At 41.6% G+C, this 18,830-nt stretch overlaps 1 protein-coding gene across 6 annotated transcripts in view; it reads left to right on the top strand.

Annotated features, from left to right (window-relative positions):
* CALD1 (caldesmon 1) overlaps nt 1-15,280 on the top strand; it is a 201,459-nt gene extending 186,179 nt beyond the window's left edge. For 4 of the 6 annotated variants that reach the window (XM_063308506.1, XM_063308505.1, XM_063308509.1 and 1 more), the window contains 9 exons: nt 1,067-1,322; nt 2,018-2,158; nt 6,685-6,728; nt 6,823-6,901; nt 7,584-7,721; nt 8,395-8,490; nt 9,599-9,679; nt 11,607-11,640; nt 12,783-15,280. In XM_063308506.1, coding sequence (XP_063164576.1) covers nt 1,067-1,322; nt 2,018-2,158; nt 6,685-6,728; nt 6,823-6,901; nt 7,584-7,721; nt 8,395-8,490; nt 9,599-9,679; nt 11,607-11,640; nt 12,783-12,814 — 901 coding nt within the window. In that variant the 3' untranslated portion in view covers nt 12,815-15,280. The remainder of the gene's footprint in view (nt 1-1,066; nt 1,323-2,017; nt 2,159-6,684; nt 6,729-6,822; nt 6,902-7,583; nt 7,722-8,394; nt 8,491-9,598; nt 9,680-11,606; nt 11,641-12,782) is intronic. The other 2 variants (XM_063308507.1, XM_063308510.1) reach the window with 1 other exon arrangement.
* Nucleotides 15,281-18,830: the final 3,550 nt, after the last annotated feature.

Below are 18,830 nucleotides of genomic sequence, written 5' to 3'. Positions count from 1 at the left end.
CCCCTTCCCCTTCCCCTTCCCCCTGTCTTTCTTTTCTTTTCTTTTCTTTTCTTTCAAATTTATTCCCTGCCCATCTCACTCAGGGAGTGACTGTGGGCAGTTTACATAACATAGGAATAAAAACATTAATTAAAAGAAAATAAAACAGTACAACAATAAACCAGCACGATAAAAACAGTCTTCTTAATAAATAATATGTTCCAAGAGGTGGATGGTAAAATTTCCTAATTTAATTTCTGGAGAGCATCTTTAGGGTGCTAACCACCCCCAGGATTGGCCACTCCTCTTCACACCCCATGCAAGATGGCAGAGCCAGGTCTTCACTCTTTCCAGAAGGCCAGAAGAGTGGGGGCTTGACACACCTCAGGGGAAGAGTATTCCATGGGGCGGGGGCAACAGCAGAGAAGGCCTTCCTCCTGGGACCCCCCAGATGACATTCTTTTGGTGACAGGACCTGCAACATGCCCTCTCTGCCTGACTGGGTAGGATTGGTCGATGTGATGGGGTTGAGACGGTCCCTCAGGTAACCTGGACCCAATGCCACGTAGGGCTTTAAAGGTAATAACCAACATCCTGAATTGGACCTGGAAGCAGACTGGCACCCAATGCAGCTCCCGCGGCAAAGGTGTTACGCGTGCCACCCTTGGGTCACCCAAAATTGCTCGCATGGCCGCATTTTGAACCAGTTGTAGCTTCCAGATGCTCTTCAAGGGTAGTCCCATGTAGAGCACATTGCAATAGTCTATACAGGAGATGACCACGGCATGAGTGACTCACCTCGGTAATGGTCCTCCTGATTTCTGCTGTAAGTCTAATTAACACCTCAGTCCAAACTAAAATATACATGTCATATTTCAAAAAGCAACAGATTGTAAAGAGGATTTGGGTTTTGATGTTTTAAAATGTGGAAAGCCCTTGAAATCATGAAACTAATGTCTGCCTTAGGAAGAGATGCCACCCACAGAGGTGTCCACTCTCTGGTGGAGATAATTCTTTCTTTTGGGGTTGGCCCTGATCAGTGAGTGAGAGCTTACTTCTTTGTAAAGTGTTGGTCTTCCTTCCTCAGCCGACCGGGGTTCAAAGCCACACCGGGATCCGAAGACACCAAGCCCCAGGCGGAAGCCGGCAAGAGGGTGGAGGAGTTACGCCGCCGGCGAGGTGGAAATGAGAGCGAAGAATTTGAGAAGCTGAAGCAGAAACAACAAGAGGCAGCTGTGGAATTGGAGGAGTTGAAGAAGAAGCGTGAAGAACGGAAGAAGATTCTGGAAGACGAAGAACAGAGGCGGAAGAAAGAAGAGGCAGAGAGGAAAGCGCGGGAAGAGGTAATAGAATGAAAGAGAATCTCTGTAGCTCAGGGTTGAACGGTGGAGTCCTTGGTGCTCTCTGAGCTTGGTTGTTTGCTTGCAGACGTCTCATTATCTGATGAGGTAATGTCATCAGTGTCCAGCATTTGCACAGAAACTGACACAGATTGTGTGCAGGCACTGAATGTAATGTGTCTACATTGTCTAACACAGTGTTTCTCAACCTTGGCAACTTGCGCTGTGTGGACTTCAACTCCCAGAATTCCCCAGCCAGCCATGCTGGGAGTTGAAGTCCACACAGTGTTGGGAGTTGAAGTCCACACAGCTTCAAGTTGCCAAGGTTGAGAAACACTGGTCTAACAAGTAGGTTTAGATGACTCAATTTTTATGTACATTTTTGCATAACTTTAATGGTGGCTTGCAGTCAGAGGTCTCTGTGGAATCTGAAAACGTCATCAAAATGACAAAACAAATTGTTGTGATGATGTAATGCAAGTTCTGCCCCTTTGGGACATACGTCTGATGCCACAATACATATACCAAGTGTTAGGCCTTGCATCACAATGGTTCGTTCATTATTTGCTCCCCCTTGCTAGCAACACCGCCAGTTACTGCAGCTGGGCCTGTTCCTTGTCGCCAGTTTTGAATCTTAAGGATCAGCCAGAGTTGCTGATACAGGCAACTAAACGATTCCATCCCATGTTTTTTGGCAGGAGGAGAAGAGGCGGCTGAAGGAAGAAATTGAGAGAAGAAGGGCAGAAGCGGCTGAGAAACGCCAGAAGATACCAGATGAAGCACAGGCAGATGATAAGAAGCCTTTCAAATGTTTCACTCCTAAAGGTTCTGCTCTCAAGGTAATGCTCCATCCAGCTGCTGATGCCATATCATTGTAATCAAGTATCTGTGAAAGAGATTCCAATCCTCACCTTCACGGCTGTAGAAAAATCAACACTGCAACACTGTGCATTGTATGTGCTGGTGTGGCAATACCTAAAAGCACCATTAAGTAGCACAGCTGCATCTTCTTCTAATATGAATTAATTGCTGCCCTGTACTCTGCAACCTTCTTAGACTTTTGTGTGTTAGGGCTTCTTTAGTTGTAACAGTTGTGGGTCAAAGCAAACCCTGGGAGAGAGGGAAGTGCCAACATTCGCTGTCCTGGTGGGGAAAGGTTTGCTTGCTGAATTAATTGGATGGACTTTAAAACCCAAACAGCTTTCTGGGAACTGGATTACGGTAGACAGTGAATATTGGCAGTCTCATCCGTGCACAGACTGAGTTGCATTAGAATGTATATTTCTTCATTTTAGAAGGAGCAACCACTGAAAAGACAGACAGTAGCCTCCTTTATTTATCTAGTTTACAGCAGGTATGCTAAGCAATGGGTGCAGGCAAGTTGTCTGGGAATAGGGCAAATGATTCACTTCCAATCTCTCCACCCTCTCTAGCTATGAGGGCAAGGTAGCAAGTGCTAGGTAAAGGTAAAGGTTTCCCTTGACGTAAAGTCCAGTCGTGTCCGACTCTAGGGGGCGGTGCTCATCTCCGTTTCAAAGCCTTGGAGCCGGCGTTGTCCATAGGACACTTCCGGGTCATGTGGCCAGTATGACTCACGGAACGCCGTTACCTTCCCGCCGAAGCGGTACCAATTAATCTACTCACATTTGCATGTTTTCGAACTGCTTGGTGTGCAGAAGCTGGGACGAGCAACGGGAGCTCACCCCGCCGCGCGGTTTCGAACCGCCGACCTTCCGATCGGCAGCTCAGCGGTTTAACCCGCAGCGCCACCGCGTCCCGCAGCGCCACCTATATGGCCTTTGAAGAAGCGGAGTGGGGTATGCGCACAGCTATTTTTGGATTTCCTTAAGCTGGATCACAATTGGACTCATGCAACCTGCTCAGCCTTGGCTGGCTTGGCCGCATTTGGCTGGGTTCCTTCATACTGCAATGTAAATCATGAACCGTTTGGGAATCTATGCAAATGTGGCTTATTAAATAAACCATGGCTTAGTGTGAAGCATGAAACCAGAGGGCAGGCTGCATAGAATAATTAAACCGAGGGACTTTGGCCATTCACTTTAACTCATAGGGTTTCACCTTCTTGCTTTTATGATGAGAATAACATGAAATTCAGAAAACAGAATGAAAAAAGAACAGACTGTCTGGAGTTCCACTTCCTAATTTAAGGACAAGCACCAGAGCATCTTCTTTAACTGCTATACTTTCCATTTTATTTTACAGATACATTGTGTAATTCTGTTTACCATATGTTTCTTACCATTTTCAGTTGTGGGCATGCTGATGCTTGCTGTTGTGGTGACTTTTGTTTCCTAAGACTGTGTATGGTGTTTTTCTGGTTTTGATCAAAACGCTCACTGGTCCCTTTGTTCTACTGATTCCTGTTGGCAGATCCACCTCACTACCCAAAGAGACAGAGAGGAAAAAAACAATGATTATAATACTATATTTATGTGATAGCATATTTATATTGCTCTTTGAATAAAAAATTCAAGCCAGCCAACAGCATTAAAGCTGCTGGCCAGAGGAGATACAAGCCCGATAAGTATACCGTAAATGTTTTGTGCAACTAAATTGTTCTCTCCCTGGTATAGAAATGCGAACTCTTCCCAAAGAGAACATTACAAAGATGCTATAACTGAAAACACCTTCTTGTGGATCACTATTCTTGTGGCTAAAAGCATGGGCTTTAAGGAGAATCGTAAAAGTTAGGATTGCAGATTTAGTTGAAACAAGCTCTCTTCTAGTTAGATACTTCAGCATATGCTTACCCTAAAGAACCTTCCCTTCTGTATGAATGTGCAATTTAACAAACAGTTTTACACATAAATGCACATCTGTACGTTTTAAAGCTAATACTGAAACAGTTCTAAAGCATTGTTACGGCATTCATGGACTGAGAAATCTGATGGGTTGCTTAGTTCTGGAAATGCCAATCAAGGGAGTTTGTATTTGCTTTCACCAAAATGGAATCACTCAAGCTTCTCTACTGAGAGTCACAAAATTTGTACCCAGTGTCCTAACATTTCTGAAACAACATTCTGAGATGATGGAGAAGAACTGAGCTGAAAGTAACCTTTAGCTCTGTTCTGCTGCCCTCTGGTGATTCTGAAAAGCAGCACAGGATTGTATTTTTATTTATTTAATTAATTTTTATCACTGCCCATCTTCCCCCTCCCCCACCCCAAGGAGGATCTTGGTACTGTAGTCCTCTGTGGACAATCAACCTAGAGATTCAAGAATTCTTTAATCCCAACATTCTAGTTTATGTGGCAGTTAAGCTTTCCCAATTTCATGGGACGCGGTGGCGCTGCGGGTTAAACCGCTGAGCTGTCGATCGGAAGGTCGGCGGTTCAAAACCGCGCGGCGGGGTGAGCTCCCGTTGCTCGTCCCAGCTCCTGCTCACCTAGCAGTTCGAAAACATGCAAATGTGAGTAGATCAATAGGTACCGCTTCGGCGGGAAGGTAACGGCGTTCCGAGTCGTCATGCTGGCCACATGACCCGGAAGTGTCTATGACAACGCCGGCTCCAAGGCTTAGAAACGGAGATGAGCACCGCCCCCTAGAGTCGGATTCGACTGGACTTTACGTCAAGGGAAACCTTTACCTTTACCTTAAGCTTTCCCAATTCATTAAGCCATCTATTTTGTGAATGAAATCGTTTACCCCTTTCCTTTGTGCATTGGATTTAGCGTGGGCTCCAGTTTCAAACAAACATTTCAAACATGTTCCCCATCACATCTCAAATGTGATAGCATGGTCCAACATTGATTTTTAATCAGGGTATTAAGGTGGGTAGTTGATGATGGGTTTTGGATTCTATTATAGATAGAAGAATTATGTAGCGAGAAAATTAGATAAGAAGCCAAATGGTTGGTGTTTTTTTTTAATCCTTGGGATTGAGACAGTTTTAAGGATGATGGCCACATTATTTCCCCAATTTATCTCAGGTAGTTGAAGTTTTTGGTTACTCTGTTAGTAACTCTCAGCAAGGGAGATTTCAAGAACCAGCTGCATAGTTTTTTACAGCATAATCAACAATACAGGGTGCTAAGAAAAGACAGCCCAAACTTGGAAACTGATTAGGCCACATTTCTACCATCTTCTATCCCCAACATTCATATCTTGGTTTTCCTTTCCATAAGAGATGGGGTTACACCATTAAGAAGGAGCTTTTCTTATAACCATCTCAGATGGCTTGATCATACCTGTAACAGAAACTTTCTGACTAAGAAAGAACTACTGTCCCTTGGGGGTGTATCTAACCCCTTCACCCTTGGGCTTCCCAAATGGTTAAACCTATCTTGTTCAGATGAGTTTTCAGTTGTAGAGATGACATTGGGCAACTGTTCTTCTGGATTTTATTTTATTATTTTATTTATACAATGGTTTACAGACAACTCAAGTTGGTGTACAATAATAGAAAAATGAATAAATGCCAATCTAGGCTTAACTAATCAGCTAGGCACCTCAAACACCATCAGGGATGGAACACTTGGTGGAACAAGAATTTTTTCAAGTCTTCTTCGGCAGTAAGAAGAAGAAGACCTCCTTATCTCAGAAGACAAGGGAGATGCAATGATAATTTTACTGACTCTTTCTGGTGCTTTTTAGGTTGACTTCTTTTGGTAAACTGGCAGGATAAAAATGTAACACGATCTAAATGCTTTCCAAATAGTATTTATGTGTATTATGGTCCCCTGCTTGTTTGACTCAATCTTCCCCAGCTTGACTGAGAATTAAGAGAATTGAAGATCAACACATCTGGATTGGAAAGGATAGTCTAATGTAACTGGATGGTCCTGGAGAGAAGTGCTACCAACAACATCTGACATCTCTTTTTCTCTGTAACACACAGTTTTGTCACATGGTGAATGCCAAGACCCCGAAAAGGATGTCAAAACTGGAGGGGAGAGGGATGTCAGAATGGAGTGGTGTGCATTTTAGATCCCTAAATATTCTTAGAGAAAGAAGAACAAAAAACACAGGGCTGCTGTTTTCAGTTCTTTAGCTCTTACAACATCTGGCTCCATATCTGGATGGAGGCTGCACGTGAAGTGATTCTGCTCTTGTTCCTGTCTCTCTGTTTTTTTAAGCTACTCCATCTTAGCACTATCGTTCTGTTAATTTTTCTTCTTAAAAACTCTGTGACTGTGGCATTTCAGGATCCATAGTTGGCCCTCAGTGTAAGTGTAGGCCATGCCCCTTCTCTCCATTTTATTGTGCTGTTGCTGTGTTGTGTGTTACATAGTTGCAATGTTTGTTGCATCTGTGTAGACTGTTCCATTATTTAAACCTCTACCAGGTTCTGCGATCTTTGTAGACCTCACTTTTATGTTCTTATTTCTCTGTCTTTTTTCTTTAGATAGAAGAGCGTGCAGAGTTCTTGAACAAATCTGCCCAGAAGAGGTAAAGAGGTCAAATGCCAAGAAAAAGGTCATAATGAAAGTTTAGTGTGCAGGATATGAACTGACAAGTCTCTGTCATTTCATTCTTTTCACAGTGGCATGAAACCTACTCACACAACTCCAGTTGTCTCCAAGATAGACAGTAGGCTGGAACAATATACCAGTGCAATTGAGGTGAGCTGCTTTCATCTTCTCAATTTCTCATGTTCTGATTGGCTACTGAGGTCAAGACAAGCATTCTTCATAGACTAGGGTTTTTAAAACATGTCATTAAATACTCTGGAATTCACTGGAAGAGGTGGAGCGGTGGATACATATTTCAACTTATGAGCTCTGCCCCAACATATGATGTAGTGGCTAACACACTGGATAGGACCAGGGAGATCCAGCTTTAAGACTGTCCTCAGCTATGGAAGCTCACTGGGTTATTTTGGGCCAGTTACCCTCTGTCAAACCAACCTATTTTACAAGGATTTTTGTGGGGAGAAATTAAGCTTCTGGAGGAAAGGTGGGGTAAATCTAACAAATAAAATATATTTCATTCAAATAGCCCTTTACATCATTCACTCAAGTGCCCCTCACTGCTTGAGCCTCTGTTTCAGCCTTCCTTTCATGGCTTTTGAGAGATCTGCCTAAGATGAACTTGGGGAAATTCTTGTGGATTGATTTTGGCTATGTCTTCCTGATTGTTGGTTTGTAAGTTGGTGAGGAAGAACTGTCTGGATTGAGGCAGGCTGTAGCCCAATAGCAGGTGGTAAAGTAGGAGGAAGGAAAATGTAGAGGAAGAGAAGAGTGGTGCCTCATCAATCTTGTGACATTGGAGCAGCTATCTTGACTCACCAGTTGTTTCTTGCAGGGCACCAAAGCAGCAAAGACTGCCAAGCCAGCTGCTTCTGACCTACCAGTCCCTGCTGAGGGAGTTCGTAACATCAAGAGCATGTGGGAGAAAGGCAATGTGTTTTCATCACCCTCTGGCACGGGGACACCCAATAAGGTACCTGTCTCCCTTCAGAGCCTTCTGCCCTTGTGACTGCCTCAGTTCAGTCAAGCAGGGACAATGCAAGGATTATAAGTAAGACCTAACAATGCAATAGAAATGCGGATTCTGAACTTCAAACAGGAAGGGAAGAGTTCCATAGTTTAACCTTTTGGAAGGTATTTTTTATTCTGCTTCTGAGAAGGTGTTTCATGGAGACATTCCTCTAGGTTTTTGAAGCTATGAAACAAAGCTTTGTCCAACTTTGGCATAACGTCTCATGGATTGCTAAGCTTTTCAACTCTAGGACGCAACCCTCCTGAATGTTTATTATTGTTGTCATTTTAATCATATAACGTCTTGCAAGTTTGTCAGATCTCACAAGACGTAGACAGTCTCATTTCTGATATCACAGGATCTAACACAGGAATGCTGAAATTTTGTGAGATTTAAGGTAATCACTTGAAATCTCCTAAGATTAGGGTACTTTGCTACAGACTGTCTTGAGACTTCAACATTCTCACATGAGTTGTTGTGAAATTGCACAATTCATAATTTTTTGTGAGATTTAGCAATCTTACAGACTAAGGCGTATAGATTTGGGAGACCTGCTGTTGCTATCTATAGCTCATCCCTAGGTTGATTCTTATTATGAAGCTTCCAATTCCATTTGCAAACAAATGTTCTGCAGGAAACAGCTGGGCTGAAGGTCGGGGTCTCCAGTCGCATCAACGAATGGTTAACTAAGACCCCAGAAAGCAACAAACTGTCTGCTTCAAAACCATCAGTGAGTATCTGCTCCTCTGTTTTCAGTAGTATCATCATCTTGTCTGCAGGAAAGATAGAAGTTTAATAATTTATACAGGAAAGAAAGAGAACATCAGTGCTATTTTGGTGGGCATTTCTGGCTTCAGATTTTGGGGTGCTCATCCACAGAGGCTTACCTTCCTTGCAGTAGCTCCTTGTCCTTGCCATCATCACTGGTTGCTTGTCCAGTCAGTTGACAGGTGAGTTCAAGGATGGTGTCTAATGCTGTGTTAGACCAGAACAGACAAGAAGCCAGCAGATCATGGAGAACACAGGATTTGGTGTATATTTGAACCTATTCATGAACCATACCATTTGTAAATGATCATAAACCACAATGGTGAGAACTCAGTGTTCAGAATAAAAAGGTTGTTCTAAGGGCATCCTTACTCAACCTGTCCTCCAGATTGTTTAGACCACAGTTCCTATAATTCCCAATGAAATGGAAATTGTAATCTGAGGTAGACAGAGGTTGAAGGAGGTGCCTGAAGGCAGTCAGCTGATTACTGTTGGAGCCAGAGTAGTGGTCTAGATAGCTGTGGTATGGTATGAATGTGCTGCTTCTACATTTTTACTGCTCTATTCAAAACTAGCAGCCAGATGTTTATAAGCCCAGAGAGAAACATGTTTCATATAAGAAGGCTGGACATTATAAGTGGACTATAGTAGAATAATTCACAGAAGTGAGTTGATACTAATCTGTCCTTTCTCTTCATTCCTTCTTTCTCAGTCAACTGCTTTCTTCTCTTCCCTCTTTCACCACCACCTTCTTGGCTGGAATTCTATATATATCCCCGTTGTTCTATTCTTCTTTTGGATTGGCTGTTTGCTTTTAAACTGAGTCAGGTAAATCAGTTTTGAAATTCCACTGCAAATCCATGGATTGTTGTGTCCCACCATACTTCCCATTTATATATGTCCGATTAGCTGCGGTGGAGCTATTTTTGAAAGAAATTATTAAAAGTCTCATGCTGTTGCCTATTCATGTTTGGGGAAGGTGTACTTAAATAGCACAAACTTAAATAATACATTTTTTACACCATTGCTTTCTCTGTTCAAATACTTGCTTTGTTTTCTTTTGGAAACAGGACTTACGACCTGGAGATGTATCTAGCAAACGCAACCTTTGGGAAAAGCAGTCAGTTGAAAAGGCCACTTCTCCATCAAAGGTGACTGTCTCATCTATTCTTATACCCCATTTTTTGCATGTGTGTGTGCATGATCTCTGAAGTCCCTTTCAGTTACACTGCTGAATTTCAGTGGCATAATTGCTAAAACTAGAAGCAAAATGTAGAATAGGTCCTAAACTATTTATTTATTCATTTGATGTACTGTATGTTCTGTCTTTCTATTCTATCTGAAGATGGTTAATAATATTTGAATAAAAACTTAACATACAATTAAACTGAAAATTGATACTAATATAAATCAATCATTCAAACTTTAACTGTTTTCCTAATACCAAGGGAGTGGAGGCAGCAGTCAAAGAAGAGCATTTCAGAGTCTGAGAGCAGTGCATAAGCGGTGCTTCCTTGAGGACACAGGCCTTTTCCAAAGATCCTCTTCTTCAGATTTGAACACTCGGTTTTATAATAGGAGAGACAGTCCCTTAGATAGTCAGTGCCTATCCAAAGTAGAGCTTCGAAGATCAACTAAACACATTAAATTTTGCTTGGTAAGCAGCTGAGAAACAGAATAGATCGTTCAATTCAGGCATTATATGAGCCCTTGTATGGATATCTGAATTTTGCACTGGTTAGTAATCTAGCTGCCCCATTTGCATCAATTGCAACTTTTCCTTATTTTTCAAAGATAGTCCCATGTAACATATATTACAGTAGTCTAGCAAAATGACATAAAGGCATAACTGTCACCAAATCTGACTGACTCACAAAGTCACAGCTGAAGAAGTACGTCTCACCAGAGTTGACACCTATGAATCTAGTAAAAAATGAGGATCAAGGAGCATCCTCCAACTGTGCATCTACAAAGACATCCTGCCCACAAAGAGGAACTGATCAATGGGCAGTCCTATTATGGTTTATTTAGTCTGTCATTAATTGCCAATATTGAGTTAACAGGTGGCAGCCCTCATTCTCCATACAGTATACCAATTTTCTTAAGATCTACGAACCAAAAAGAATCCAGAATAATAGCACAAGCAGTTGTGCTATTGTATCCATCTCCGAGTTGAGATGGATCCAGTTGACCTTGTCCACAAAGAACAATGCAGAATGCTCACAACGAGCCATCTGGTATTCCAGCAACCTCCCTCCAACATCTTGGTGGGAGATGCTGCACACACCAACCTGTTCTGTGCAAATATAAAGCCTGGCCATTTTCATATCCCACAGATCATCCAGAGCATCACCAGTTTTACTGAGAGATAATATGGGAAATTCCCCAAGTCAGGAAATCATCCAGATCTATCAGATGCCTGGATCAGCCCATTTTAACTGATTCTTCACCCCTGGAGACGTGTGTACCTGCCATCAATCTAAAATTGTCCAAGGAATGATCCCGCCATGACAGTAAAGTCATACTGGGTTCTTCCACTGTCAGAGCACCAGTTCTAGCTGAAGAGAAGACCAAGTCCAACAAATGTCCAGCTACAGATACTAGTCTGGGACAGGCCTGTGGTTGCCATGGAGGACACGAAGCCCTGCCCTGCCCCTGACTGCACCACCTCAGTGTGGACAATGACCTCCCCCAGGATGACCCAGGAGCCTTGGGTAATGCAGTGCTACACTCAAAATCACCCCTGCAACCTCTGGAAGAGAGATCATTAGGCAGCAAGGAAGACCATGAACCAAAGGGTTGCCAATTACGTTAATCATAAAATAATTTTAACACAGTTAAAACACAATCCCCCCTTCTCTCTCCCCAACTGGGAGGTGGGGGGAGAAATCCTAGCCTGGCTTTCCCGTGCCTCATAGTCTTTCCTGCTCTCCCATGAGGATTCTTACCCCCAAATGTTCAGTGTGGATCCCAGCCAAAACATTTGTCCAGTGAGTTTCTTGGGATCACATATACTACTAATAAATAAAGTCTATATCTCTAACATTTTTTTCTTTGTACTTCTCTTTTCTGAATCAGGTCACAGCAGCAGGAAGGAAGTTGGAGACCAATGGTAAGCAAAAGCGAGCATTTCAGTGTTTGGGATCAGGCATGGCATGTGCAAGGTGTCTTATGGGGCCCAAAGCCTCAATTTTGGAATAATGCTAATAGGATTGTCAGAAAAACAGTCTCTCCTCCCCAGTGACATGTCTCTGATGGCAATTGGGGTTCCTTGACTGGAGTCTGTAAGAGGCAAACAGCAGAACATTCGCTTTCCTGGCTAGTTTCAAGGGCTCTGAAGATGCAGGCCACCCACTGATTATTTTGTTGTTAAGGGCCTTCTTGACCACAGCCCTCCTCTTGCTGCTGTACCTTCATCTCATCTCCCCCTTTATGTTTTCCAAGAAATTCCTGTTACTGTCTTTTCTTCCTGTCCTCCCACATTGGGTACATTTGCTTTTGAATTGGTTCACCTCTCACATAAAGCCATGATTTGCTTGGCCATGGTGTAGTGAATAAACTACTAATGGCTGGGCTGGCTTAACAAGACCCAAATTCATAACCATGGGTTTGCATAAGCAGTGGCTGGATCCATATATAATAAGCCAGAATCTAGCCAAGCACTTTATGGCTTAATGTAAGTTATATCGTAGTCTTTCTGTTCACATTGCTGCCTGCCAAGTAGAAACAATTACTTTTATTTCCTTTATGTTCTACTCTTTACTTGTCTTGTTAAGCATCTTCAGTTTGAGTAGGAATTAATGAGCCTTTTGGAAACGTTTCAGTGGTTCTCTGCAGGATCCATCTCTTTGCAAGCATTATGCCAGTACTGAGTTATACTTACTTACCCAAAAATATGCCCATTCAAATCCAGTTTTGCAGCTGTATGTACTAAAATATTCCATATGAATGAGGAGGTAAAATTTGAGCTGGGAGCAGTAAAAAGTATGGAATCTTTAAAAACTAGGTGCTTCACTAACTTGCCTTTTGAAAATAAACGATCAGTGGATATTATTTTAAAGGTAGTTAAGGCTGAACCAACTGGTAATCTCTTCTAGATTGTGGGGAGTGAGCAAGAAAGAACAGCTCATGCAGTCCTTAAGATTTGGCCTTAGCATTGCAACCTAAATCAGCAAGCAAGGATTTTCCAGCTAAGCCCCAAATGTTGACATTTTTGGTGATTCTAGGCAACCCCACCACTTCTCTTTCTTTCAGCAGGTTTGAGACAATTCGAAAAGGAGCCTTAAGGAAGCCACCAATTACGCTGGACCAACTCAGTTTTCAAAAACAGAAGTGCTAAATTTGTCCTTTTCTTTTTATATATATTTATGTTTGTTTTTGTTGGGTTTTTTTGGGGGGGTTGGCTACATTATCCCAGTTTTTAAGGAAGCCATGTATATTAGCACTGTATTTAATAATCAGTCTTAAAACATTTGTCTTAATAATAGTGCCTTGTAATGAGAGCCTTATTCCTCAAAGAAATCCATGCTGTGAATGAGAGACACTTCTACTGATTAGTTCTAACAAACTGTGTGTCCAGACTCGAAACATGCAACCTGCAGGAGAGGGACATCTGCTGTGCACACCTTCCACTTGTGGGTCCTGTCCCAAATAGGTGAGGCAAACAGAGGGCCAAGATAGGAGGAACACAGGCTGGGTCATTCACAAGCAAAGCACCTGATCAGTGGCCACTCAAGGATCCATGCAGAGTCAACCTCTTTGCTACTATTGACTTACTGTTGACTTGTTGAGTGTAGAAAGGTTTGGTATAATTCCCTGTTAAGAGTCTCCTATGCAAGCCTATCATGATCTACAGGACACTGCCATGATAGGTACATCATCCTTGGTGGTTCACCACTTTTGATGGAACATTGGCATCCTCCCCCTTTGCTCTCCAGCATCACATCACAGAATAAGAGGAGATGCCACATGTTTTGTTGCTGGAGTGCCTAATCCATCACTTACATTTTGCTTGGGACATACCTGGTAAATGAATGGCACCCTCTCCATCCATGAGGTCATGTGCAGAGCAAAGGAGTCTTACAATACTATCCATGAAATATCGTTGGGGAGATGCAAGAAATGAGGCTACATGGATCCCACACAAATATCCTTCCTTTATCTAGGTGGGATAAGCCCCATTTTTTTTCCGTTCAGCACTTTAGAGTGAGGCATGGAAGAAACATGCTGAGTTGACCATTTCCCTCCATAATTAGCCCATGACAAATTAGCATCAAGTCAATACAACTTTTGTCATTTAAGTAGCGTTTTCCCCCTCTCCTTTGTTAAGTTGTAGTTAATATCCTGAATTTGGACAATTGCAATCAACAGTGGTACTGATAATGTTTCTCTCTCTCTCTTTTGTTTGTTTTTTAAATTAGTTACAGTTTTAGAATACAGTATATACATTTCGCTTTTCTAAATGTAAGTATAAGGCACTACTAATGATAGAAGGCTTTTAATACTTATTTACTACATTTAGCTATAAACTTACATAACTAGCCAATATCACAACTTTTTTTAAAAAATACACACCTTTTATATTAATATTCCATAATTGCCATTAGGCACATGGCAAGAGAAGTATTACATTTTTTTAAAAAAAATAAGATGCCTTTTAATGGGCAATTAAAATTATAGTTTTAAAGAGGGAAGAAAAAAGTTTTAGGTCATAGGTCACGTGTATAAAACAATATAGCTAATTTATATAGAACTACCATAATTACCACACAAGACATACATGCACACGCGCTGTTGGTAATACTTCTTTCCACCTTGTTGCACACTGAATTTGCTCTTTATCAGGTCTGTATACACTTCTCATATTCTCTCTTTGGAAAAAAAAAAGGGGGGCACAATCCCTCCCATTGCCATACAGTTCTATGCATAGGTAGCCCTTAGTCCCAGGTGCACTGGCAGAGGAGGCCCAGGATCACTTCCTGTATCCCACCTGGTACCTTCCAGATGCATTGGGAATCTCAGGAGTTGTAATCCCAGCACATCTGGAAAATGTCAGGTTGGAAAGGGCTACTAGATGCTCTCCAGCCTTCTCCCTCCCTCCAAACATAGGAGGAGTCCACATGTACCCACCCCTTGTGCTAGAGAATAAGACCTGCTGAAATCCAGGCAGTGAAAAAGGAAGTTTCTGTACAGCCCAGAAGCATCCCCAAAGAGGATTATCTATTGTGTCTCAGTCACTCCACCCACAGGGTCTTTATTTTAACAGCCATATTACTTGACCTGTATACAGCAGCCACAAAGGTATCTTTGAAAAGTAAGTTTGAATTTACAAATCACATGATGATTGGCTTTTACACCATACATTGGGATGGAGTGAAGTGAACACAGTTGAGTTTTATGTAAAATTTATAGACCACCCCAGATGCCACGATAGCTTGAGAACGGTTAGTTTGTTTATGCAGGTTTACGTTTTTTATTGCATCTGTTTGTCCTTTTTAGTTTTTTTCCCCCCAAGGGATTAAGATGGAGTAGCAGTATCCGAGACAGCTCCAATGCTTTTGTGAATTGTCAAGTTTACATAATGAATTTCACTGGGGCTTACAGGATGGATCAAAATCATAGAAGAAGCCTTGGATCTGTCTGTGGTTTGGCTGTTTGTTTTTTCATACACTTTGGAATCCTTACATCTGAATGCCTACCATAAACCAGTATGCTGAATTTGTAATTCACAATAAATGGAGTTTGTTTGCCAACATGGATGGGTCGATTTTGTTTCTCAATCAAAGCTTCTGTATGTCATTAGGATCCCCAAGTGGGAAGGGACCAAAAGAATGGAGTATTGGAAGCACCGAAGTCCTGCATGTGAAGTCAGGGTTCAATTGCTTTTGTATAATACATTTGTAGTGTACACAATCCTATGTTCTGGGTTTGTAGGATACCACACAGCAGTCCAGGTTAAAATGGGACCAGCTATATTGTGGCTTAACATGTCACAAGAACACTGCTTTTGTGAGATGGAGCGTCTAGGGTGCAGGGGGAAAACAGAGTGGAGTTGGTATAAATTGCTTGGTTATATGAATGGCGCAATTGTTGCATGGGCCTGGCTGCTTCATGTATAGTGATATTTCTCATTCCTTGCCCCAACCAACATCTTAGATGTGAGGTGAGCATTAAAGTGACCAATTAAGGCATTCTTGGGATTGAAATAAATTAAGCTTTCCTTTCATGAGGGGAGGAGGGGTGGTCCAAGCCAAATGAAGTAAAGTGGAGAACAGGTTCATCTGTCACTACAGCATGACGGCTCTATCCCCAGATCAGCCTTCTCTGCAGATCTTGCACCCATGCTTCTTAAAACAGCATGAAGGGAGGTATGTGCCACCTTGGGACCACATGAGGTATGCAGGATGGGACGCTTCCATACACCAGCGTCTCCATCCATCAAAGAGCTAACACAGAGGATAGGCAAGAAGCAAAGCAAATACACAGACTGGGTGGAAACGGTGCATGGGACCTTGACCTTCCAAATTATTTTTGCATAGAGACAATCTTTATTATGGTTGCAATTAGATTCCAGGTTGGGAACTTAAATCATAAGAATATGTAAGAATGCCTCAGATTACCTAGGAATAGCTTTGACACATATATCTTTGACATACATACATAGCCATCCTACTGTTGCCTTTTGGGGTAAGAAATGTTATGCCAAGTGCAGAAAACCAGGGAGAAGTAGCAGACAAAAGAAACTGAAGACAGAAGTTAAGAGGAAATAGAAATTCCTAGTGGACCCCACTACCTTTCTAATAAGCCATCCTTGCTTGAACCCCATCCATACAGAGTTTCATACTGTCTTCTCTAACTTCTCTCTGTTTCACCAACTCCATACAACCACTGTCTTCACAACTTTCCCCTTCCTCTCAGCTATTCATTCTTCCTTCATAATTATTTTGCCCTTCCATCCTCATTCATTCTCTGACAAAACCACCTCAGTGCAAGTATTTTGTACTGTTAATTCCCTTTGTGTTCAATCTACATTCAGCCCCCATTCATACTCTCTGTTCTTGTTTTATCTCACATACTCTTAAATATCTCATTCCTACTTCATTCAACTTACTTTCATGTTTCTCTTGACATACTTACTTCTCATTTCTGTACCATAAAATGGGCAGAAGTACACTCATATAAAGCCATTTTTGCCTCTTTTAACCTCCCTCCCTCCCTCCATCTTCAATCAACCTTTGCACATACAGTATTGTTTCCATTTCCTTATCTTAAATATTCTACCAAAATACACACACTTATTTACTTGTTCTAATTCTTCACTGTTTATGTATGCAATCATTCCTTCCATTTTCCTTCTCAAACACAACTACCTGAGTCTTCAGTGCATTTATTTTAAGATCTAAGCTTTTTTTGCTGTAAATTATCTTGGGAGGCCAACACAGTTTCCTTCATCCTACCAAGTGGGAGGTACACACAAGAGACTAACATACTTAGGATATAACAACATCCTTTTGCCAAGGATGAAATTCGGAATGGGGAAGCAAGCAAGGCTTAAAAATGCAAGGCTGAGACCTGCACGAGCTAGGAACCACACAGCATTTTCTAGCAAGAAATAGGCATCTAAATCAGCTGGACAAATACAGGGCTCTTGCTCCAGAGTGGAGGTGGGTGGTTCTAGCTAAAAATAAATAAAAATGAACTCACTGGCCCATTATGTCCCCATACTGCTTATTGGTTTGTTATGTCATTTCAACCAATTATTTAATTTTTAATATCAGCTCAATAATTTGTTTCTAAATGCAAAGACTCAGCATGAAAATCATCAATATATGTTCCTGATCTGTCTCCAGATTATGCCAATTATTATGACATCAGTCTTTGGGGGAGGAAGAAGAAAGGGAGGAGCATTATCCATCTGTGATTTCTGGAGGTTCCTATTGATAACTCAGTCCATTTTTCAGGATATGTTTCCTTCTTTGGAATCTGTGTGTGTGGCCACGGGGCTACTCTGTTGGTTAAGACAAATGATAAAGTTCCACATGACTGGAATCCCAACTTTTGGGGTGCCAGAGGTCCAATGGTTAGTAATTGACTTTGAATGGGTAATCGTTATGATTGATGGCAACTGCAAGAATAAGACAGTGACAATGCATTAGAGTTTAAAAATTAAAAAATGAACACAATATCCATTTCCAACGTAAGTGTGATTTCAAACAAGCACATTTCAAATTAATTCTGCACTATAAACCCAACAACAACCAAAGAGAACAGCAACTAGATACTTTTTATATTTGATTGTGGAAAATGTCCTAGATGTGGAGAGCAAATGGCTGATAGAGGTGGGTACACCAAATAAATAATAGAAATAATTTCCTTGTTCCAAAGGCATAGGTCTCCTACTGTCTTATTTACATCTTGGTGCTCTTCCCAGAAACTCAACCGTCTATGTGACTGTTCTCCTACTTCTAATTCTAAAGTTGGCTGCACTTGAATTATTAACAACTAGTTGGTCCAAGATAATCCAATTAATTTTATAGCTGAATTGGAACCCAAATCTCCCCAGTCTCAGTATGTAATCCTTCCTCCATGGTGTATTTTTACAAGCTGATATGAATATGTCTAGTCCAAATATTGTTCAAGCATCACTTATTGAAAAACTCACCACTAGCTGAGTTCACACAACATACTAAATCATCAACTGTAGTTTATGAACCACAGTGGCTGAGCTCATACAGCATGCTAAGCTTTGAACAACAAAATTACATTATCCCTTAGTATAGGGGTGACCAGTCTTGACTGGGAGTCATGTTTAATTGTTTTGGATACTTGGGTTGCAGTGGATGGTGCCATTATGCAAAGTGGATGGGACCAGGTTTTCTTTCCCCCTTAGTTTTTTGCATTGGGCATAGAGGTGTTCTTTTTGCTTTATTTTATTTTTAAAGTCCTATATTAAACCTACAGTATTAAAGGCCATGTTTCTCAACCTTGGCAACTTTAAGAACAGGTGGACTTCAACTCCAGAATTCCCCAGCCAGCCATAAAACCTGGCTCTTTGTCATCCTAGAATGGAGCGCTCTGCTGCCCAAGGATAGTTCGGTGGGGAACATGTTTCTGTTGTTCTCCTCTCCTGTATGCACCATATAATCTCTGGGTAACTTTGCTGCTGTTTTTAGCTATGATTTACCTGGTATTTTAATGCCATTGTGTAAGCCTCTCTTACGTGAGCTAACGAATAAATACAAGTGGAAGAAAACAATTTCTAGTGAGGAGGAGAGAAGCTGGAATCCAATAAGGACCAGAAAG

This window comes from Candoia aspera, chromosome 7 (assembly GCF_035149785.1).
Source record: "Candoia aspera isolate rCanAsp1 chromosome 7, rCanAsp1.hap2, whole genome shotgun sequence".
Taxonomy (NCBI): domain Eukaryota; kingdom Metazoa; phylum Chordata; class Lepidosauria; order Squamata; family Boidae; genus Candoia; species Candoia aspera.
This window is presented reverse-complemented; position numbering and strand designations above follow the sequence as displayed.